At 34.1% G+C, this 23,818-nt stretch overlaps 1 protein-coding gene across 7 annotated transcripts in view; it reads left to right on the top strand.

The window, feature by feature from the left end:
* The window catches only part of PALS2 (protein associated with LIN7 2, MAGUK p55 family member), a 110,145-nt gene that overhangs the window by 73,397 nt on the left and 12,930 nt on the right, over positions 1–23,818 (top strand). For 6 of the 7 annotated variants that reach the window (XM_077856495.1, XM_077856496.1, XM_077856498.1 and 3 more), the window contains exons 6-10: positions 8,253–8,294; positions 9,736–9,867; positions 11,666–11,765; positions 12,100–12,168; positions 13,765–13,926. In XM_077856495.1, coding sequence (XP_077712621.1) covers positions 8,253–8,294; positions 9,736–9,867; positions 11,666–11,765; positions 12,100–12,168; positions 13,765–13,926 — 505 coding nt within the window. The remainder of the gene's footprint in view (positions 1–8,252; positions 8,295–9,735; positions 9,868–11,665; positions 11,766–12,099; positions 12,169–13,764; positions 13,927–23,818) is intronic. The other variant, XM_077856499.1, reaches the window with a different exon arrangement.

The raw sequence follows: 23,818 nt of genomic DNA, 5'->3' as shown, positions 1-23,818 counted from the left end.
ACTGTGTGCCCTGGGGACTCTTCAGATCATTGTTTCCATGTTGTGTGTCTGCAGGCTATTTGCCCTTGCCTTCTCTCCAAGAGCAGCCCCAATGCCCTCTGAGTTCTCCTGAACCAAGCATGTGGACCTTTAAAATTCCAGGCTTTAAGTCTCACTGGTTGCAGGAACTCAAGAAATTTAGGCCCTCTCACATTCCAAGCCAACTAATATGGGTATTCATTTTCCCAATGCCCTCCCTTGTATGCTAATCTGTCTTTCCCTTCTTCTGTGATCATCGCTCCCTCCCTACCATAGTGGCCACAATCCCTTTCTCTCCCAAGTTATGTCTCTGCACTTCCTTCTTAGATGTGCTTTCCACCTTTGGTTGTGGAGTTTGTTCTGCCAGCCTTCAGGTAGATTTCTGGTGTATTTAGGATGATTTGACAGTTATGTAGTTGTATTTGTGGGACAAGGCAAGCATAACATCCTCCTACTCTACTGCCATCCTCCTTCAATATGAAGAATAGAATATTTTAGTCATGAATTTTAGTATGTATATTTGACACCAAAAAGTAAATAGGCTTATAGTGAACTTTGGTTGAGATAAAGGTAGAGACCTTGAGTGACCTTGTCTTCAGAGAAAAAAAAAATCATAAAAGAAATATTTGAAATTAGACATTTCACATCACTGGTACCTCTCAGACCTCCTGTATTTCTCAACTAGCACATTGCCATTTGGACCTGAATAGATTGGAAAAGTAAAACCTAAGATTTGTGTGTGTGTGTGTGTGTGTGTGTGTGTGTGTGTGTGTGTTGTGATAATTAGGAAGATTTTTATCCCTGTAGTTTAAACCAGAATTTTTTACCAGTTTACCAAGGCTTTTAAAATTTTTATATTAACATGTTACATGTTAACACTTTGACTCAAATTCCTTTGTAGATTCTGTACCTGGTGAACTGGACTGAACAGTGAAATGCAAGGGTCTTTAGTCCTGTCAGGCTTAAATTTATTCCCATCCCATGCCTTCTCAAACTCTTTTATTTAGCCTTTGGAACTGGGAGAAAAGATTTAAATGGGTTAGAAGTCATCCAAGCCTGAGGCAGTTCTTAAGCCTATCTATCATAAAAAAGAAAAGAGACTACAATATGAAGGCTTCCAAAGTGAGCCAAAACATCTAAATTGGGTCATTTTCTAAAGCAAATGAGGAAATGATTACTAATTATATTGGAACGATAGGCATAAACAATGACTGTCCTGGGCAAACTATTGCCTCATTACAAAAAATAAAACTAGAGAAGGATGTTAATTAACACCATTTCTATTTAATATTTTATTGGAAGTTTCATAAGCACAAATAGACAAATTATAGAAGCAAAGTTTGGAAAGGAGAAATCAAAAATTACTATTTTCAAATAATAAATATTTTTTTGCATAGAATGCCCCTAAGACATAAAGTATGCCTCTAATATAAAGTATTAGAAATAAGAGTTGAGCAAGATATTTACAAATAAGATTAATATACAAAAATCAGTTTCATTTTTGTATGTCATCAACAAACATCAAGATAGGTAACTAAGACAAACATCATTTACAATAAAGTCAGGGAATGTTACATTGATGTGTAGGAATAAATCTAACAAAAATATTCAAGGCCTCTACACACACATATTACAATGAAGATCTAAATAGCAGATATATCATTTTCATGGATAAGAAGACAATGTTGTGAAGGTGTGCATTTTCCTCAAATTGACTTTTAGATTCAATGAAATTCCAATAAAGTTTTTCATAGTATATGATGAGTAGTAAAGACACTTTTGAGGTAGAAAAGCGGGACTGGGGCATTACTAATCTGTAGGAGAGTTAAGATACCATCATGGTAATGGCATAGCAGCAAATAGAATGACAAATGCAATAGAGAGTTCAGAAAGAGAGCTAACACATGTACTACTTTGATAAGATGATATATCTTTTAGTGAGAAGGGGAGAGACTATTCAGTGAATGAAACTGGTTATTAACAGGGATAGCATATGGAGTTGTGTTCCTGTTTCACTTTACATACACAAATCAAGTAAAAGACACAATCAGTGAACCTATGAAGCAATATTAAAAATCACACTGTGAAATACCATTTTATAACATTCAGTTGGCAAAAAGTGTGCGTGTGACTGTACAATTTCTATCTACATTGCTGGTGGTGTGTAAATTCGTATAACTGCAGGATGGGTGGGGTGGGGGGAGTTTAGCATTATCACAATTGAGTGTTCACATATACCAAAACAGTCATTTCCTAGAGCAGTTTGTATATATGTACAACTGGAAACATATTAACAAGCATATAAATCCCAAAAGATTATATGCTATAGTGTGATAACATTTTTTTATGTTTAAAATAACTAAATGCATACTTTAAAAGAATGTATATATTTGGACAATGGTAAAACTGTATGAAAGGAAAGCAAGGAATTCATGAACACAAAATTCAGGTAAAGGTTACTTTAGCTGGGGAAGCCAGGGTGATGGGATGGAATGAAATGAGAGCAGGAAGACCACTTAAGGTTCTAGCTTCTGTTTTGGGTGCAAGTTTTTGGCTGTTTACCACATTATTAAAAGGAATAAGTAAAAGTAGGCTTTGCATGAACAAATTATTCAAATGTGATATAAATTAAGAACAGGAGTATAATTCTGAACAGTCTAGGATAATAGATTTTTTAAGTTAATTTTTTGACAGAAGCTTAAATTTGTGGCCTGCAGATGGAGATTTACCATATAGGAGTGTGCATTGTCCCTCAAAGCTTTTTTAAGCAAACATATAATCTAGTCTCCCTGCTAATTGAAAATGTGTGTGTGGCTGCATTTAACTGAGTAGGCTGAGTTCATATACTTTGAAAATCTTTCGAAAAATAACATTCATCCTTAATCATCTCTGCTATTGTCATAGTGAACTTTGTAGCAACTAAGATCACTGCATTCACCACCTTGTCACTTGTTCTAATTGCAAATTCAAATGGGCCTGAAAATATGTGTTGAGACTGGGGATATGTAAGGAGCACTTGCACTATGTTAAGATAACATATTCCCAAATTAACAGCCACATTCTAATTTAGCATAAGGGTCATGGTAGAGCTATTTCTACAGCCATTTCATCCATTTAATTTCTTTTCTTCTACTAATTATTGTCATTTGCATAGGTCCAGCATAGTCCTGTGAAATATTTTATTTTTTCAGTACTATTAAAATTTTTATTTTTACTTAAAAATATCTTTGAGATAAAGTTTATATTTAAAGTGAAACCATCAACATAATCAAGACAGGATATATATATCTAGCACTCCAGAGTTTCTTTGTATCCATTTATAGTACTTCCTCCATGCTCCCTCCCACCTCCCCCTGCATTCCAGGCAAGCACTGCTCTGTTTTCTGTCACTATAGTTTAGTTTACATTTTTCCTTATTTTTATATAAATGGAAGCATACAACATGAATCTTCTTTGCTGTTTTTTGGGTTTAAATCTGTTGTCTTTCACTCAGCATAATTCTTTTGGGATTCATCCATCTTTTTATGTGTATTAGTAGTTGATTCCTTTCTGTTGATGAGTAGTATTCCATTGCTTGGCTATACCACAGTTTATTCATTAATTGGCTGCTGAACATTTTTGTTGTTTCCAATTTGGGGCTGTATAATAAAGATGCTGTGGACATTACATGTAAGTCTCTTGGGTGAACACCTAGGAATTGAAGGATTGGGTCATGGTGGGTATATATTGAACTTTCAGAGAAGTGTCTAAACTGTTTTCAGAAGTGGTCGTACCAGTATACATTCCCAGCATCATTTTATGAGAGTTTCAATTACTGTACATCTTCACCAACATTTGTTATGGTGAGTCCTTATAAATTTAGACACCTATGTAGTTGTATAGTGGTATCTCCGTATGATTTTTTTTTTAAGATTTTATTTATTTATTCATGAGAGACAGAGAGAGGCAGAGGGAGAAACAGAGGGAGAAGCAGGTTCCATGCAGGGAGCCTGACGTGGGACTCGATCCCGGGTCTCCAGAATCACCCCCTGGGTGCTCTGATTTAGCAGGTAGCGCTAAACCACTGGGGCTGCCCTCAGTATGATTCTAATTTGCATTTTCCTGATGACTATTTAATATTGAGCATCTTTTCTATGTGTTTTTTTTTTTTATGTTTGTTTTGGTGATTGTCTTCAAATCTTATCCATTTTTTATTGTTTGTTTTTTAATTTAGTTTTCAGAGTTCTTTATTTTGAATATTGGGTATTTTTATCAGAATTATGACTTATAAGGATTTTCTCACAGTGAAAAGGCTTGCCTTTTCATTCTCTTAACAGTGTAATACAAAGAGCAGAAGTTCTTAATTTTGATGAAGTCCAGTTTTTCTATGTTTTTCTTTTACAGATAATGCTTATATTCCGTGTAAAATATTTTTGTATAAACCTAAGGTCATAAAGATTTTTTTTGGTATTTTTTCTAACAGTTGTATAGTCTTATGCTTTACATCTATCTCTAGATGTACACTAAATGGATATGAATTTTTGTATAAGATATGGGTGAGTGGGGGTTGCATATAGATATCCAGTTTTCCAGCAGCTCCATTTGTTGAAAAGACTCTTTCTTTCCTCAAATTTGGAAGCATTTTGACTAATACCTCTTCAGATTATTTTTCTTTGCCCATTTCTTCTGTCCTTTGGTGACATCACTTCCACATATATTAGGCTCTTTGAAGTTGTTCCATTGCTCAGTGATACTCTTCATTTATTTCAGTCTTTTTACTTCACTTTTTCTATCTTTTTTTTTTTTTTTAAGATTTTATTTATTTATTCATGAGAGGCACAGACACAGGCAGAGGGAGAAGCAGGCTCCATGCAGGGAGCCCAACATGGGACTTGATCCCGGGTCTCCAGGATCACACCCTAGGCTGAAGGCGGCGCTAAACCACTGAGCCACCCAGGCTGCCCCCTGTTTTTTTAATCTTTTAATGCTTTATCTTCAAGTTTACTTATCTGTTTCCTTCACTGTGTCATCTCTTAATCATTTGTGGTGTACTTTTTCATCTCATATAGTTTGGTTTTCATCTCCAGAAATCTAAATGAGTCTTTTTTATATCTGTCGTGTTTCTACATAACATGGCTAGTCCTTCCTCTAGCTTCCTGAACATAAGAATACAATATGTAAAAAACAAAACAAAACAAAACAAAATATGTAAAGTTAAAATAACTATTTTAATGTTTTTATTGTTTTTATCTACTAATTCAATCATGTTTATCATTTCTGGATCACACTTAATTGATTTTTCTCTGCTTATTTGCGTACCTGGTTATTTTTGATTGGCTGTTAGACATCATGAATTTTACCTTGTTGAATGCTGGATATTTTTGTACTCAGAAAATTCTTAAACTTTGTTCTAGGATACTTAGGTTAACTGGGAGCAGTTTGATCCTTTCAGATCTTGCTTTTTAAGCTTTGTTAGGTGCAACCAGAGCAGGATTAAGTTTGGGGCATAATCCTTTTGACTACTCAGTGCCTCATGAATTGAGATTTTTCTACTCACTTTGATAAGAAAAGAAATTTTTCTCACCCTGTATGACCTGATGATATTGCTCCTTACCATGCTGGTTCTTTACCTTACTGAATAGTTTCCTCATATCCACGCACTGATCAATATTCTGCTGAAGACTGGAGGGGAGTGCTCGGAAGTTCTTGAGTGTGCAACCTTTTCCTCACTGACTACTCTATTTTGTATGCTGCAACCACCTTGATTTCTCTGCTCACCCAGCTCATCTCCTCAACTTGGAGACCACCAGGCTCTACCGAGATCCTTCCTTCCTGAGTTGCAACCTGGGAACTTGTTCTGTGCAGTTAGCAGGGGCAACTGAAAAGTTCATGCTGTTTATTTCCATTTTTTAGAGATCACGGACTTCATTGTCTGATGTCTTAAAAAAATGTTTAGTAAAGTTTTGTCCAATATTTTAATTGTTTCAGGTTGGAGGGTCCTTTATTAGTTCAACTTAGTGAGAAGCATGAGTCATTTTATCTTATTTTTAAGATACCATAAAATTTTTAAATTTAATTTTTAAACAGGTGAATCATTCCCATGGTTGAAAATTCAAGAACTATAAATAGGTATTCAATTGAAATCTCTCTCCTAATCCACTAAAACCTAGTCCTCATTCCTCATAAGAAATCATGCTATTAGTTTATCTTTCTAAAGTTTCTTTATTCATATGCAAGTAAGCAAAAATTATATATTAATCCATTTCCACCTCCTTTTCAATGAAAAGGTTACATAGTATATACACTTTTTTTTTTTTTTTCCACTTAACCCTGTATCTTTAGGATCTTTCCTTATTGGTACATAGACTGCCTCTTGACACATCACTGCCTCCCCATCCTTTTTAATGGCTGCATAGTATTATATCACATAGATTTATCATCATTTATTTAACCAGTTCCATATTATTGAACAATTAGGTTGCATCCAATCCTTTTCTACCAGGAATACTTTAGTAGTTAATACTCTTGTACGTAAGTCATTTTGCATATGTCTGAGTAACATTGCTATTTAATACACTACCGGAGGTGGATTACTAGGTGAGATTTTTGCATTTGTAATTTTGATAGCTATTGTCAAATTGTTCTCCCAGGGGAACTGAACCAGATCCTCCACCAACCTATTAGAAAAAAGCCTATTGGCCCATAGTCCTGTCTATAGAATGTTTTCAGATATTTGGATTTCTGCTAATCTGACGGGAAGAAGATATTATCATCATATAGTTTTAATTTATATTTCTATTCTGAGTCATGTTGAATACCTTTTGTGTTTAAAAGTCATTTGTGGTGATCTCTGGGTGGCTCAGTGGTTTAACACCTGCCTTCGGCCCGGGGCATGATCTTGGAGTCCCAGGATCGAGTCCCACATCGGGCTCCCTACATGGAGCCTGCTCCTCCCTCTACCTATGTCTCTGCCTCTCTCTCTCTCTCTCTACCCCCGTGTCTCTCATGAATAAATAAATAAAATCTTAAAAAATAAAAAATTTTTAAATTTTTTTAAATTTTTATTTATGATAGTCACAGAGAGAGAGAGAGAGGCAGAGACACGGGCAGAGGGAGAAGCAGGCTCCATGCACCGGGAGCCCGACGTGGGATTCGATCCCAGATCTCCAGGATCGTGCCCTGGGCCAAAGGCAGGCGCCAAACCGCTGCGCCACCCAGGGATCCCCAAAAAATAAAAAATTTTTAAAAAGCCATTTGTACTTCCCATTCTCTGTTCAATCTACTTTAGATTATTGGTTGGTCAGTTTTTTCTTTAGTGATAAGAATATAAGATTGAAAAATTTTAGTAAATTATGTTTAGTAACTTCTTAATAATGAATGAACCGTTAACATCCATAGTCTATTAGTAAAACACTTTACAATATACTTGATAGAATATAATTATACTAAATCTGGTCAAATCTCTAATGATTTTAAGGTCATTATAAAATCTTGAGAGCAAAGGTTGTGTTAATTTATTTTCCAGACAGATTTTATTTTATTTTATTTTATTTTATTTTATTTTATTTTATTTTATTTATTTTTTTATTTTATTTTATACTTTATTTTATATTTTATTTTATTTATTTTATTTTTTTCCAGACAGATTTTTAAAAGTCAAAGTAATACCAGGCTAATCTGAGTTTTCAAGTATGAGAATAATGTTCTAAAATTAGTTTAATAAATGAAATAATAAGAACTGTTCCTCTAGAAATCCTTTATATTTGAGAGGTGTATTCCACAAATAATGACATTTCCAGAATAATTTAATGGGAGTAAGGGAATAAATATTTGAAATTTAGACTATCTCAGAAAATCAGAACTTACGGTTACAAGATGTATGTTGAAAAAAAAAAAAAAAAAACAAGATGTATGTTGTCCCACAGATAAGAATGATAAACACATTCCTAGTTAGATGACAGGATGCTCTTACTATTCATTTGATGCAGCTTTCTTGAGTAGTAAGGAGTTTCAAGTATTTTTACAATTTTGCATACCCATCCTTTTTCTCTGCCTCATCTCAAACACCTCTACCTTTTTGCTTCTATTATTTATAATTTTCAGGTGTTATACCCTATGGACAATTAATGAGGGGAGTAGTTACTTTACCAAATGAGTGAAGTAACAAAATGGGCCAGTAGTTTGTTTATATTTTGTTAATTTATTGTCAGTTTAAAAGTCTGGCTTTATTTATGCAATGAAAAATATATTTTTAGAGTTGCATCAGTATGGAGAGGCATCCAGCACACGTCCGTCAGGTATGATGTCATTCCAGGACATTCTCTGGTATTCCGTTTTTCTGTCTTATCAGCCAACTAAATTTACCTTGATTAAATAAACTTAATAATTTGGGTTTTTTTTTTTCCATTGCCAAAACATTGAGCTGCATGCTATTGTCCAGTTAGCCAGTTGTCACATTTTAGCAACCTTAATATTGCTTGTATGCTTGCTTTTTTAGATATATCTAAAATTGTATATCAAAAAAATTATTAGCTTACTGATTTTTTAAATAATTAGTCTTTCCAGAGTTACTGAAAATGTTCTGAATGCTTTCTACCACAATCATCTAATTGTAAATAACTAAAATTCTGTCACATATTTCCAAACTTAGTTACTTTAAAATTGTCTTAATATGCATCCATCACATTACATTGTACCACACTAATAATATAATGTATCTGCTTGTGTTACTTGAATATATTGTTTGGTTACATTTACAGAAATATAATAACAATGCTATTTTGACTAATTTTGTGCTCTTCTGCTTGTTAAAGTTTACCTGCTGATTAATGCCAAGTTAATTCTTCAGTAGATAAAATTTGAATTCTTATAAATATGCATGAAAAAAGCTTTAAGGAAGTAATCTGAACTTGCCATCAAATACTGAAAATGCGTAACTTATTAGAATTTAAAGTGAATTAGCAAAATATTCCAGTTATTGGAGCTAATAGTGGTAACTGGCATACTTTTATTATTAAAATGTATTTAAAAGAAATTTGTATAGTTTAGTGAATTTAAATTGAGAATTAGTTCCAAGGCCTTTTCAGTGTTTTTCTTACAATTAATTTAATGCTAATTATTTAAGTCAGAGCAGGATGATTTCAAAAAAGTATTTACCACACTAGCTTTGGCCACTGTGAATCTGTGTGATCATAAAAAAATATATTACTAGTGATGAAATTTGGGTTTTTAATTTTTTTTAAGTTACTAAATATATTTCAGGTCTGACCTCAACATGAACTTTCATTGTTAAATTTTGGTCTTAGGGCTCTTTCAAAAAGTAAAAAAAAAAAAAAAAAAAAGTCCTATTATATCTGAAATATATGCCTTAAATCAGCTGCATATATTGTTTCTGGGGGTTAATCAGAAAGTGGCATTTAATTGCATAGATATTACACAACGTTAGTTGGAAAATCGTGAAAAGATTTGGAGAAAGTGTCAGAATGATAGAGTGAAATGATTGTTGATTTAAGATTAGACATTAAAAAGGAAACAAAATTTTAGTTGTACTAATATTTATATCTTCTTTTCTAATGTCAAATTATTAATGTCTAATCATTGATTTTTATTTGAGTAGAATAAGTTCCTTACTAAGTAAATTGTCAATTACAATTAAATAATAGTGATTTGAAAAAGATTTCAAAAATCTAGTGACAAATGATACATCTCTACTACTTTAAATTGTGCTGTGTGTTTTAGGTGTTTGTGAAATGTCATTTTGATTATAATCCATACAATGATAACCTGATACCCTGTAAAGAAGCAGGATTGAAGTTTTCAAAAGGAGAAATTCTTCAAATTGTAAACAGAGAAGATCCAAACTGGTGGCAGGTTAGTATGCTTCTCATAATTTCCTCAGCTGCTTTTTTATTTTCAATCTTAGATCTGGCCAATATCTGAATACTCAGAAAGAAGGTATTAGCATTTGTTTAAATCATTTTTCCTGCATGAACAGCTCCTGCTTCATGGCTGCTAATTTTGTGGACAGAAGAGCAAATTGAGAGGGAATTTGTGAGTAGCTGTTAATGCAGAATTAACTAGCCTGTGGAGGTATTCTGTTGGATTGGATTAGAACAGTTGGTTCTTCACATGAGTGATTGCGGTCAAATATGGCATTGGGCAAGAACAATGCACTTGGGGTCATCCCTTCTCAGTGTTTGTTGTTGTTTGTTTAATCTAGAAGTCTTTTATTATGTGTATAGTAGTGTCTCTATACTGCTCCCTCTATATACATTCATGGCAAATAAAAAATACTTTATTAGGCTCTTAAGTCTGTTTCCCCACCTCTTCTCAGTTACTGAGAAATGAAGGTTTGCTTTATGATTAGTGTTAGTTGGTCTTGGATTGAAATCTGTGTATATGGAAAGGAATATATGTTATCACTGTATTTTCCTCCACTTCATTTTCTAAAGATCTCTGCAATCATGTTCTGTTTACTTTGCCCTTAGTACAGCTTTCAGGAATCTCTAACAGCAGAATTAAATCTGTTTTTGTAATTGTTTACACTGGCTAATACCCACAGTATTCAGAGCTAGAGTAACTGACAAATCAAAGTCTAAAATCCCTTAAACTGTCAGAACAAGTGAGATTCTCATTTAAAAGCAAGGTGTAAGAAGAAAGGACCCAGAACCTAGCCCTAACTCTAAATTAAATGGAAGTATTAGTAACTCACGTTAGCTCTGTAAAGTTATATTGACTTCTAAGGAGGAATGAATGACAAGAATGAGAACAATCCCACTAATGTGTCCTTAAATTTAAATTAAGATATTATTATGTACAAGTGCATTTTGCAGTGAGAGAACAAAAAATAGGTAAATTAAACAGAATCCATGATCTCTAGAGGTTTCCACTGAATTTCTTAGAACTCTCCTCAAAAAACTTTTTCTGTGGCTGTTTCCTTTATTCAACTTTTCCAGGAGATTTTTCTCTTTTACTCCTTTCTGTGAATGTTATCTCTTAGTTCTGTTTTTCATCCTATCACCATTATTTCAGTCTTTTCCTGCATTTAGTGATCTGTTACTTTAATTCTGTTTTTTAGGATTCTAATGGCTAAAAATGATACCAGATTTTTCAATGCAAGTTGTAAAGATAAAAGACCCTAACTTTGTGGAATATAAGCCATTAGTAGCCAGTTCTTTAGCCACTATTTTAAAACAGCACATTTTTGGATTTCAAAATTCATTTGCTTGACAGTAGATGTAATTTTACCTATTTTAAACTTAGGATATTCAGATTCTGTCTCTCTAGTAGGCCTAAGGTTGATAGTAAATACCTTACTAATGGTGCTAATGAAACATCCTTTTAACACATAAAAATTATTATTCCTTTTCATTTGCTGACTAATTTAGCATTATAAATAAAAAGTTGTAGTAATGTAAAGATCCTTCCTTTAAACTTTTGCATTTTGGTCCCAGAATTTCGACACCAAATGGCAGATTGAGCAGGTGCCAGTTGATTCCTTAGCACTAAAATGTTTAAGTATCGTTAACTGACAATGCCATGGATTTAAATCTCAGGGTCAGTTTTGAAGAGCAAATGCAGTATATTTTTACTATTACTTGTCCTACTTATTAGAATATGGTCTCAAGGTTTGGTCACTGAGATATACAATTCATTAATTTGATTCTAGGCTAGCCATGTAAAAGAGGGAGGAAGCGCTGGTCTCATTCCAAGCCAGTTCCTGGAAGAGAAGAGAAAGGCATTTGTTAGAAGAGACTGGGACAATTCAGGTGATGAGCTCAAAACAATGTGTAACAAGTAGTCCTTTGTGATCACCTTTCTTTTCCTCTTTTCATCTGAATCAGCAAATAAATTTATTTAAAATGTATCTAATCCATCCCATCTACTTTGTTGTATCTCTCTCAAAAGTAAACTTTTTGATCCCTCTCTGCCACCTGCTGGTATAGTTATCAAAATTAGTGGCTCAACTCACTTCTGCCCCCTTCTGCTCTGTAGGACACAACACTAGAAAGGTAATTCTCCCACCCCTATAGAATACCACAGGGCAGTTTTATTATATTCTGACATACTGTTTTAAGTTATATTTGTCTTGTCACCCTTCAGGACCTTTTTGTGGAACCATAAGTAGCAAAAAAAAGAAAAAGATGATGTATCTCACAACCAGAAATGCAGGTATGTTTTAAATACCTTTTCGAAAAGTCTAAGTGAGATAGCTTTAATCATTGATTAATGTGGCATAAACTCTGAATATATAATTTTAAATGAAAGTAATTCAGATTAATACCCAACTGTAAGGGGATGTCACTTGAAAACACAGTACAATATAATATGAAGACATTATTTAAATCTTGATACTGTATATACTTGTACTGTCACCAGAGTGGTTTGTGGGTTTTTTGTTTTGTTTTGTTTTGTTTTGTTTTTAGGTATAGTTTACAATAAAATGAATTGGTTACGATTTATGCTTGTATTAATGAAGGAACAGTATTATTAATACTATTTATTTCATAGAACCTTGATGGTAATTTATATATCATTTCTAAAGAAATGCCTTGATGAAGATACTAAAAGAGATGATTAAGAGCAGCTATATCTTGCCTTAACATTGTCCATGATAGTTTTGGGAAAATAACACTGGACCAAACAAATCTTAATCTGATCTAGTAGGATTCTCTCTTAAATCTTTTAGACTAAAAAAAAGGTAAATATGACAACTACCATAGTTATTCTTTTCAGTTCTAGAGGCTGACAGGCACGAAATGCAGCTCTTTGAATGAGAAAGCCTTCTGAAAGGAATTGACAATTTTAATATACTTTATAGACTTTAGAGCTGCCTCTACACTTGTAATAAAACTAAATAGCACACTATAATGGAAATAATAATAATAAAATAAGGGGAAAATAGACTTTCCCTTAATGTTGTTGTAATCTTCTGTGGAGAAATTATGCAAAGAAAGAGTTACTATTAAGATAATCACCTAAGGAGGAAGTGTTATTACTGCAGATTGAGAGTTATAACTAATAACAGGTAATATACTATTTCAAACCCACTCTGGCCTTATTATTCATTATATATGAAGGATATATATCCTTACAGCTTTCTTGCAAAATAGAAAACTTGCTCACTAAGATTTAATTTTGGAATGTGTTTTGACAAAATAGTTTGGCTCCAACATTTTATATATAAATTCAGAATCTTAAAATTTAGTTGTCAGCATGTTCGAATGCATTTATTTAATCAAACTGGTATTTGCTGACTCAGCATGCAGTATTTATTCATTTATATTATTGGATGGGCATACTCATTCTATAGGACTTACTGAAGCAGCCACACTAGGTGTACTGCCATCTTTTATATCTGATATACACTAGTTGGCTGAACAAATTACATAAGCTAATTTGTAATTTGATTATATATATATTAAAGGAATTATTTCTAGTGATGAATTGATAAGGTTTAAGTGGATAGAATATGTGATGAAGGTAAAGCACAGGTATTTTCTAGCTTAGACAAATTTTTGAGAGCAAATAGATGGAAGCAGATGTTTAAATCAAGATATAAAATAGTTTATTGTACTTTACCAATATAAAAATGATTTTTAAAACTATTTTAAAAATGAATTTATGAAAACAAATCTCTAGTGAGTATAATTCAAGTGATATTTACCTATCCAACAACTAAGCCCTTATTGAACAGAATTGCAGAAGTTTTTCATCCATCTGAAAGATAACTGAATATGATGATTTTCCATTTACTTTTATATTTAGAATTTGATCGTCATGAAATCCAGATATATGAGGAGGTAGCCAAAATGCCTCCCTTCCAGAGAAAGACATTAGTATTGATAGGCGCTCAAGGTGTGGGACGAAGAAGCTTGAAAAACAGGTTCATAGTGTTGAATCCCACTAGATTTGGAACTACAGTGCCATGTAAGTTTTCTTTGCTGTTTAATTGAAATCAAAGAGTAGGGTGGGACAGATTATTATTTTTATTCCCGAAGGTTTTTTGTTTTTGTTTTTTTTATTCATAGAAACACAGAGAGAGGCAGAGACACAGGCAGAGGGAGAAGTGGGCTCCATGCAGCGAGCCTGATGTGGGACTTGATCCCGGGTCTCCAGGATCATGCTCCAGGCCACAGGCAGCGCTAAACCGCTGCGCCACTGGGGCTGCCCTCCCGAAGAATTTTTGAATATGCCAGTGGAAATAAACAAGTAGAAGATCCTGAAAAACTCAGTGACTCTACAGCTTTCTTGAAATAGTTAATAGTTAAGTCCTGTCAGCTTGTCGCCCAGTGAGAGTTGCTTCTCCAAACTTTTTAATCCAGAAATGGTAGTTAAATGCAAGTATTAGGAGTTTTAGCAGAATCATTATTAACTTTGTATTTTGTACAACTGATGTTTATGTGAAAAGTTATATTTTTTAACCCATTTTAGCAAAAAGAAAAGAGGGAAACCTGCTGAATCCTCAGACTGCCCCCCCCCAATGTGGCCATCCCTTTGTGAATTTTGTGCATTCTCCCTTGTAGCTCTGTCCTACAAGATCATAAACCTGATTTTTGATAGCACATCAACAGTGATTCATCTTCCTGAAGCATTAATTAAGGTCACAAAGGTTGACATAAAACAAAAATAATAGGGATGGGAAGCCTAACTATTAAGTGAACTAAACATTCATTTTATGATCTTTACATTCTTTCCATATTTGCATATTTATGTGGAAAATTAAGCAATAATGTCAGAAGTATATACCTGATAAGAATAGATCACATCAAGAAGTTAGATGATGTCATAGACTTGTTATGAAGCCTAAAGCACATTTGTCTTTATTTTGTAAACGTATGGGCCTTTGCATATGGGAATCTACATGCTCTCTCCCCTGAACAATGCAGGAGACAAGCCAGCGTTGCCCTTATAACTCCCCTTTCTGTGTTTCTATTGCTGACCGAGCCCCTTTTTAATTAATATACCTATATCTTTAGGTATATTAATGCCATTAAGCCATTCTGAATTAATTCTTAGCCTAATGTCACTCCATCTCTTTTAGGTGAATTTTAATGTTTCTCTGCTTTCATCTGGTATTTCAAGGTTTTATTTTCAGTGAGTAATCTTATTGCTAAAATTCTTAGGGTTTGGTTGGAGGAGTAATAACCATGTGTTATTTGTAATCTCTTCATGGTAAGGCCTTGGATTCCATTGTAGGCACTGCAAGTCACTAAATTCAGACAAATACTGGTTAAATAGTTAAGTAAAAACCTATGACCTAAGTATTTTAAGTGTTTTAAAGTATTTTGTTTCTCATTTTATCAACTTAATACATGTACAGTATTTTAATCAAGTAGTTCTTAAAGTTATGTAAATAGAAAAATTAACTGCCTGTGTTGCTTTGGCCTACTTACCAGAAAGAGTTGTTTTTCATGTTTGTTGCTATTTATTTGGTAGTCTTTCATATTTCTTAATAATGTCCTCATTCTGCAATTTCTTGCTTTATCCAATATAAGCTTTATCTTTTGACTTCCTGACTCACTTCCCAATATAAAAATAAGTCTGGTTTCAGTTCATTGAATTTTACTTTCTTAAACAGCTTCTCCCTCTCCTTCCTTCCATTCAGCAATTGCTGGAGTTCCTTTTTTCTTCCTGTCTTTCCTTGATTTTATGTGTGTATGTGTGTAATTTTTTTTTTTAAACCAAACTCTCATCCAGTAAGTCATGTTTGTTTTCTTGGAGACCTCTATCTCAAGAACCATAGACCTTCCTGCTTCAGCGAAGATGAGATGCTCTCTGTTCTGTCTGTGCTGCTGTTGACATGGGAGTGTTTCCTTTTGTTGCTCCCCTGGGTTCACAGTAACCTTGTTTTGCTGGGACATATCCTTTTGTTAACCTTACAAGAAATGGTGTATGAGGTATAATTTCTTTATCTTTGTATTTGAAGATGTATATTTTCTGTCCTATATTTGATTGATTGCTTAACCAAGAATAGAAATTCGAGATTGTAAAACTCAAAAGAGGTTACTCTTGAATCCAGTTTTTTTTGATGCCACTGCCTTTGTAATCCTTGTTCTTTCATACATGACCTTATTTTTTTTTGCACAGACATTCAAGGTCTTTTGTTTGTTTCACTTTGTTGTTTTTCAATATTATGAAATTTAATAATGGTATTCCTTTGTGTACATCTTTTTTTAATTCATTGTGCTGATGACTAGTGTACTCTTCAGACTAGAGACTCATGTCCCTCAATTCTGAGAAATTGTTATTTCTTGGATGATTTCTCCATGTTCTCTCTGTTCACTTTTTGTAGAATCTGTTAGCTGGATGTTAAACATCCTGGATTCATCTTCTCAATGTCTCTCTCGGTCTCTCTCTCTTTTTTAAATCATGTTGTCTATCCCCTTTTTTTTTTTTTATCCTACTCTTTAAACGATTATCTTGAGTTTTTCATTTTCTATTCCATTGTTTTATCATGAGTAATCCTATTTTTCATTTTAGGATTTTCTATTTATTGGTTGTTTTTTCCACAGCATTGTTATTTGTGGGGGCTATATCTTAATGTATCTTTAAGAATAGTACATAGTATATCTTTCTTTAGGTTTTTGTCTATAGCTAAATTACCTCTGCTTTCCTCTGGGTTATTTTTTCTGTTTGTGGTATGTTTGTACGTATTTTCCCTTTTATGCTAGAGGATTTCTTTTTTTTATGTACTGATCCTTGGCGGTACATTCATACCTAAAAGTAAGTGTAATAACTGATTGGAAGCTCTGTGTACTTGAGCAGATCTGGGTAATTGGCTGAGCTTTATTATATGAGATAGGCAAGGAGAGATCTGTTTTGAAGGAACCAAAAAGTTGGCATAAGATATTTTTGAGGGCACACCTGGAAGGCTCAGTGATTGAGTGTCTGCCTTGCTCAGGTCATGATTCTGGGATGAGTCCTGCATTGGGCTCCCTGGAGGGAGCCTGCTTCTCCCTCTGCCTATATCTCTGCCTCTCTCTCTCTGCTTCTCTCATGAATAAATAAAATCTTTAAAGTATATATATATATTTTTTTTGAAGGGAGCTGTTAAATTTTCCAGAGAAGAGTTTTCAGATATCCCTCCTGCTGATACTGTTCTCTAACAAGATGGACAGAGAAGATATGGATTAACCTGCTCCATATCCATAATTACATCCCCCACCTCCAGTTTTCAGCTTCTTGCTTCAAAGTCCTAAATCTCTTTAGTGTTCTGGGGATAAAGTGGTCCAATTCTCATCCATAACTCTCTAATGCTTTATAGTTTATTCTTCCTTAATTTCTTTCAGTAATATTTGTAGTTTTCAGTGTACAAGTCATATGCTTCTTTTTGTCAAATTTATTCCTAAGTATTTGTTTTCCTCATTTCCTTTTCAGATTGTTCATTATAAATGTATAGCCTTGCTGAATTTATTTGTTGTGATTTTTTTTGCAAATTTCTCAAGATTTTTTATATATAAGATCATATTATGTACAAATAGAGATAGTTTTCCTTATTCCTTTAAACTGGGTTCCATTTATTTCTTTTTATTATCTAATTGCCCTGATTAGAACCTCCAGTGCAGCGTGGAATAGAAGTGGCAAAAGTAGACATCCTTGTCTTGTTCATGGTGTTAGAGATACCTATTCAGTCTTTTATCACTAAGCATGATGTTAGCTGTGGAGTTTTTGTAGATAATCTTCCATCAGGTTGGAGAAACTCTCTTCTATTCCTAGTTCATTGACTTTTTATCCTGAGAAGGTACTGAATTTTGCCAAATATTTTTTCTTTATTGAGACAATAACATGATTTTTTTATTCTTTTACAATAATTGTGTTCCTGTGGTAAATCCCATTTAGTCATGGTGTATGAACCTTTTGATATGCTTCTAGAATCAATGTGCTAATATTTGTTGAATATTTGTGCAGCTGTAGATAAGAGACACTAGTCCATAGGTTTCATTTCTTATTATGTTAGCTAATGTTGATAATAGTGATAGTACTAGACTCACAGATTGAATTGGGAGGTATTCTTTTCACTTATGTTTTTTTGGAGGAGTTTGTAAAGGATTGATGGTTTATTCTTCTTTAAATGTTTCATAGTTTACCCTTGAAAGCATCCAATCCCAGGATCGTTTTTGTAGGAGGTTTTGATTACTGATTCAATCTTGTTAGAAGTCTGCTGGGGTTTTCTGTTTCTTTTTAATGAGTTTCAGAATTTCTGCAGCACCTATGGTAATATCCCCTCTTTTATTTCTGATTTTAGTAATTTGAGTCCTTGCTCTTCTTTTCTTGGTCAGTTTACCTTTTAAAGGTCTGTCAATTTTGGTGTTCTTTCAAAAAACTAACATTTGCTTTTTTTGATTTCCTGTATTGGTTTTCTATTCTCCATTTCATTAATTTCTGTGATAGTCCTATTTCCTTTTTGTTTTGGGTTATGTTTGCTATTTTTCCATTTTCTTTGGGTAGAATGTTAAGTTATTGGATTGAGATCTTCATTTTTAATAGGCATTTGCAGTTGTAAATTTCCTTAGAAGCAACTGCTTCAGCTGCATCTCATAAGTTTTGGTATTGTGGTTTTTGTTTTCATTCATCTCAAAATATTTTCTAATTACATTTATGATTTCCTGTTTGACCCATTGGTTGTTTAGGAGCATATTGTTCAATTTCCACATATTTTTTTAATTTCCCAGATTTCTTCTGTTACTGATTTCTAATTCATTTCATTGTGGTCAGGGGAACATTATATGATTTTACTCTTATTAAACTCTCTGGGACTTGCTTTATAACCTCAGATAAGATCCATTTTGGAGAATGTTCCAGGTATACTTAGGAAGGATATGTATTCTGCTGTCATTGGGTGGAGTCTTCTATAGAGGTCTGTTAGGTCTAGTTGGCTTATAGTACTGGTCAAGCCTTTTATTTCATTGTTGATCTCCTATTTGTTTTATCCATTATTTGAAAGTGTAAAGTGTGTTATTGAAGTCTTCAAATACTATTGTTGACTTAACTATTGCTCCCTTCAATTCTGTCAGTTTTTGCAGCATGTGTTTTGGGAATTCTGTTGTTAGATGTATATATGTTTGTACTTTTAAAATCATTTTGAGGGATCCCTGGGTGGCGCAGCGGTTTGGCGCCTGCCTTTGGCCCAGGGCGCGATCCTGGAGACCCGGGATCAAATCCCACGTCAGGCTCCCGGTGCATGGAGCCTGCTTCTCCCTCTGCCTGTGTCTCTGCCTCTCTCTCTCTCTCTCTCTCTCTCTCTCTCTGTGACTATCATAAATAAATAAAAATTAAAAAAAATAATAAAATCATTTTGATAGATTGACACTTTTATCATTATAAAATGTTCTTTGTCTCCAGTAATAAAGATTGCATTTATTTATTCATGAGAGACAGAGAGAGGCAGAGACATAGGCAAAAGGAGAAGCAGGCTCCCTGCAGGGGTCCTGATGTGGGATTTGATCCCAGGACCCCAGGATCACAACCTGAGCCAAAGAGAGATGCTCAGCCACTAAGCCACCCAGGTGCCCCAACAGTTTTTGTCTTTTTTATTTTGTATGATATATATATATCTCCACTCCAGGTCTATTTGTGTTACTGTTTGTATGGGGTATTTTTCAGTCCTTTTACTTTCAACCTACTGATGTCTTTGAATCTAAAGTATGTAGTTTAGGGACAGCATATAGTTGGATCATGGTTGCTTGTTTGTTTAAATCCATTCTACCAGTCTCTCTGCCTTTTAATTAGAGTCTTTCATCCACTTAATGTAAATGTCCCTCACCATGCGTTTACTTGATTGTTTCCCCATGATTAGGTTCAAATCAGGCATTATTAGAAAAATATAAAGTCATGTTTTATCCTTCTCTGAATGTTACATAGTAGGTACATCTTGTCAGTTTGTCCCATTACTGATGATGTTAACTTTGATTATTGATTTAGGTCATGTCTGATAGATTTCTTTACTATAAAAGGTAACTTTCATTTGTCATTAATAAGTAATCTGTTCAAAGATACTTTGAAACTGTAAGTATTGTCCTCAACAAACTTTTACCAAATTGTTTTAGAATCCATCAATAATTTATTAATTTAAAATCTTTTCCTGAATTTGGATAAACAGCTACCAGCCCAATAAAATCCTTTCTCATATTTTTGGAATACACATTCATTTCCCAGAATCCTTGCAGTTAGGTCAGTTGACTAATTTGTTTCTGGCAAGTAGGTAACTAAGTGGTTTGTTGGATAACTGAGCTCTTTGGGAGTACAAACAGCAAAGAGCTTTATTTTCACCCAGTCACTGATTTCATCCATGCATTTCATGCACTGATTTCATCCATCACATCTTCTTTTCCTCTACTTTTCCTTCAGCCCCCTGGAAGATTCTGTAACTTTCTCATCTCTTTCAGTTAAGAGAACTGTGTTATTTTGCTAAATAAGACTTGTATTTTGAGTGCTTAAAAAAAGGCTACTCCAATTCAAAACTTCAGTCAGTGTTGCATCCAGTTCACTGTCTCTCCCTTTCTCACAGATCATTCCTGATCCTTGGCTTAGGTCCTATATTGTAAGGAGAAAAGTGTAGTTTGTTTTATTATTCTCCCTTCACATCCTGCTCTGCTACTTCTCTTTTTCAAAGGCAGGGCAGGAAGAAGTGGGGATAAAGGGCTGTCATGTAAAATCTTGCCTTTTGGAGACTGGAATTCTGTATGTCACAAATGTCCAAATACTGTCTCTTCATTGAGGCCTATTTTAGGTAGGTCTTTCTTAGAGATCTCCATACTTTGCCATTCCCTGGCCAAGGTATTTTTTTTTTTTTTTTTTGGCCAAGGTATTATGATCCAGCTGTCCCCTTGAGACCAATGCCAAGCTCCAAACCCATACTTCATATTCTCCTTTGCTTGGTTCTCTACCCTTCATTCTGTCTTCTTATATAGGATACCTTCAGAGCAGTTCAAGCCAGGCTATCTTTTGAATACACACACACACACACACAGCCCACAGGAAACTCATTCTTGCTTTGCCAAACAGTGGAAGTATTAATCACCCCACTGCTACAATATGTCATCATGGGCTTCTGGGATTATCCAGGGAGAATCATTTTACCATGGAGTAAAGAAGAAAATAAAGCATTCTACCCTGAACCTACAATTGTTAACGTCAGTGACTCCTTTCTGAATATAAATAAGATAGAAGTAGTAGATAGATGATCCTGGGATAAAGTTGGCCATTTTTTAGTAAACTCTGAATGAGGAGGCTCTAAATCCTTGGCATTTTAGCTTCTTTTTGGGACTTCAGAGGGATACTGTGAGACTGGGAAAAAAAAAAAGTCTTATTCAACATTCTCTTTATAAATACAGTGAACACAATTAAAATAGCTTCTAATTACAGAATTATATTCTAATTACAGAATCCTTATGCTATTATATAATTTATATTATTTATATAAAAATTTGCATACTTTTTCTCCTACTTAACACACTGGTCTGTCTTTTCTTCAGATTCTTCAAACTTATCATTCACACCTTTTTGTTCTTAATGGTCCCTCAGCATGGAACCCTACCTCCCAAATCTTTAGATGCTTAAATTTTGTTTTGTACTCAGATCTCACCTTTTTGTAGGCCTTTGCTGGCCATTCCATCTAAAGTAGCCCCCCCACTACCTAGTAGTTATGTTTTAGCACTTAATTCTTGTTTTTTATTTGACTACTCCCCTATATCCACATTCAAGACTATGTCCCATGAGAACAGAGAGCTGCTCTGTCTTTTGTTCTGCTTAGACCCAGAATGTAAACTAGGATCTGGCACATCATATATGCCCAAGAAATATTTAATGAATAAATGAATGAACAGTATATCATGAGCTTTTTCTTCACAAGACATTGTCATTATATATTTTTTATGTAAATAAGTCAGTCGGAGAAGGACAAACATTATATGGTCTCATTCATTTGGGGAATATAAAAAAATAGTGAAAGGGAATAAAGGGGAAAGGAGGAAAAATGAGTGGGAAATATCAGAAAGGCAGACAGAACATGAAAGACTCCTAACTCTGGGAAACGAACTAGGGGAGGTGGGCAGGGGGTGTGACTGGGTGATGGGCACTGAGGTGGACACTTGACAGGATGAGCACTGGGTGTTATTTTATATGTTGGCAAATTGAACACCAATAAAAAATAAATTTAAATTAAAAAAAATATTATCCTAATATCCTAAGAGTGGAAAGGAACTTAAATATGTGGATATATAGTTGTTGGATTTGGATTTTTGTTTTGTTCTGTTTGACTTTTCACTAGGTAATGAGATTGTAGTTGAAATTCACTTATAAACTAGGGGCAGGGATCCCCAAGTGGCTCAGCAGTTTGGAGCCTGCCTTCAGCCCAAGGTATGATCCTGGAGTCCCAGGATCAAGTCCCACATCAGGCTCCCTGCATGGAGCCTGCTTCTCCCTCTGCCTCTCTCTCTCTCTGTGTCTCTCATGAATGAATAAATAAAATCTTTATAAACTAGGGGCATCTGGTGGCTCAGTTAAGCATCTAGCTCCTTTTTATTTTATTTTATTTTTTTTTTAAGATTCTATTCAACCACTGAGCCACCCAGGCGTCCCAAACATCTGGCTCTTAATTTCACTCAGGTCACAATCTCCTGGTTGTGGGGGCAAGCCCTGTGTTGGGCTCTGTGCTCAGTGCAGAGTCTCCTTGAGATTCTCTCTCCATCTCTTTCTTCCCTGCTTATATGTGTGCTTACTCTTTCTACCTCTCTAAATAGATATTTTTTTAATTTACTTGTAAACTAAAAACATTTTGATAATAATTAAGTTTCCCTTAGCATGGAGGTTGTGATGGGGCAGTGTGTGTACCTATACATATTTATTTCAAGCAGCACATTCCCATTTATGGTTTCATTGTAGAGCTTCACCAAAAAAACAGTATTCTTCTAAAATTATATTCACAGGTATTGAGCCAGGTCCTACTATGTATTTATTTGGGAAATTTAAAATTGCCTTAGATGTTTTACCATATCACCTCTGGTGAATAATTCCAGAAACCTTAGACATCACACATTTTTTTTTTTTTAATATGAAAAGGCATCATAGCATCTTGAGGATCTTTAAGTTACTTTATAAACTGCTCTCCACATTGTCTGGGATGATCACCCTCAAGGCTGAGCCAGGAAACCACAGAGGAAGAAAAGGAGTCTTCTTATACCTAATGATCTCATTTATAAATTAGACCTTATTATTAAGCTTGAATTTGAAGTTCATTCTGTTCTTATAAAGGCTTTCTTAATGTGTTATGCTTATTACACATAGTGAAAATATTGTCAATTTTTTATCTGGATTACTTTTTAATTGCATGTGCTTAATGATTTCATCAGATATTCTTCATGTATAAGAACTTGATTTTATATCTGACCTAGCCTAGATTAAATTAAGGCTAAACTAGAAAATCACATACACACACACAAATTACTTTTCTTCTTCCAAACTAGTGTTAACAAATTGGTAGAGAGTACCTAACTGCATCTTTGCAGCAGTTTAAAAGAGAATATCCTTTCCTGTGCTAGCTAGCCCAAGTTGCAAAGGAGTTGTATATCTCTGTAAGTATTCAGAACTCTAACCTATCAGACAAAAACAATCCTCTAAATTTTGACTTGGTCTATTAACTGTTATTCTCTCAGAAAAAAAATACTGTAGGTTAGAGTAGAGGAAGTTAGAACATAATGACATCAAGTGTGACTAGATCCACCACCAGGGTACAGAACAATTAACATTTCAGAATATCAGTAAGCAGTAAGCTAAAAGAAGGTTTAGTGTTAGGGTGAGGAAAAGGATAGATAATTTGTAG

Source organism: Canis aureus, chromosome 18 (assembly GCF_053574225.1).
Source record: "Canis aureus isolate CA01 chromosome 18, VMU_Caureus_v.1.0, whole genome shotgun sequence".
NCBI classification, from domain to species: Eukaryota; Metazoa; Chordata; class Mammalia; order Carnivora; family Canidae; genus Canis; species Canis aureus.
The sequence above is the reverse complement of the archived record's forward strand: the minus strand, read 5'-3'. Positions and strand labels throughout refer to the sequence as shown.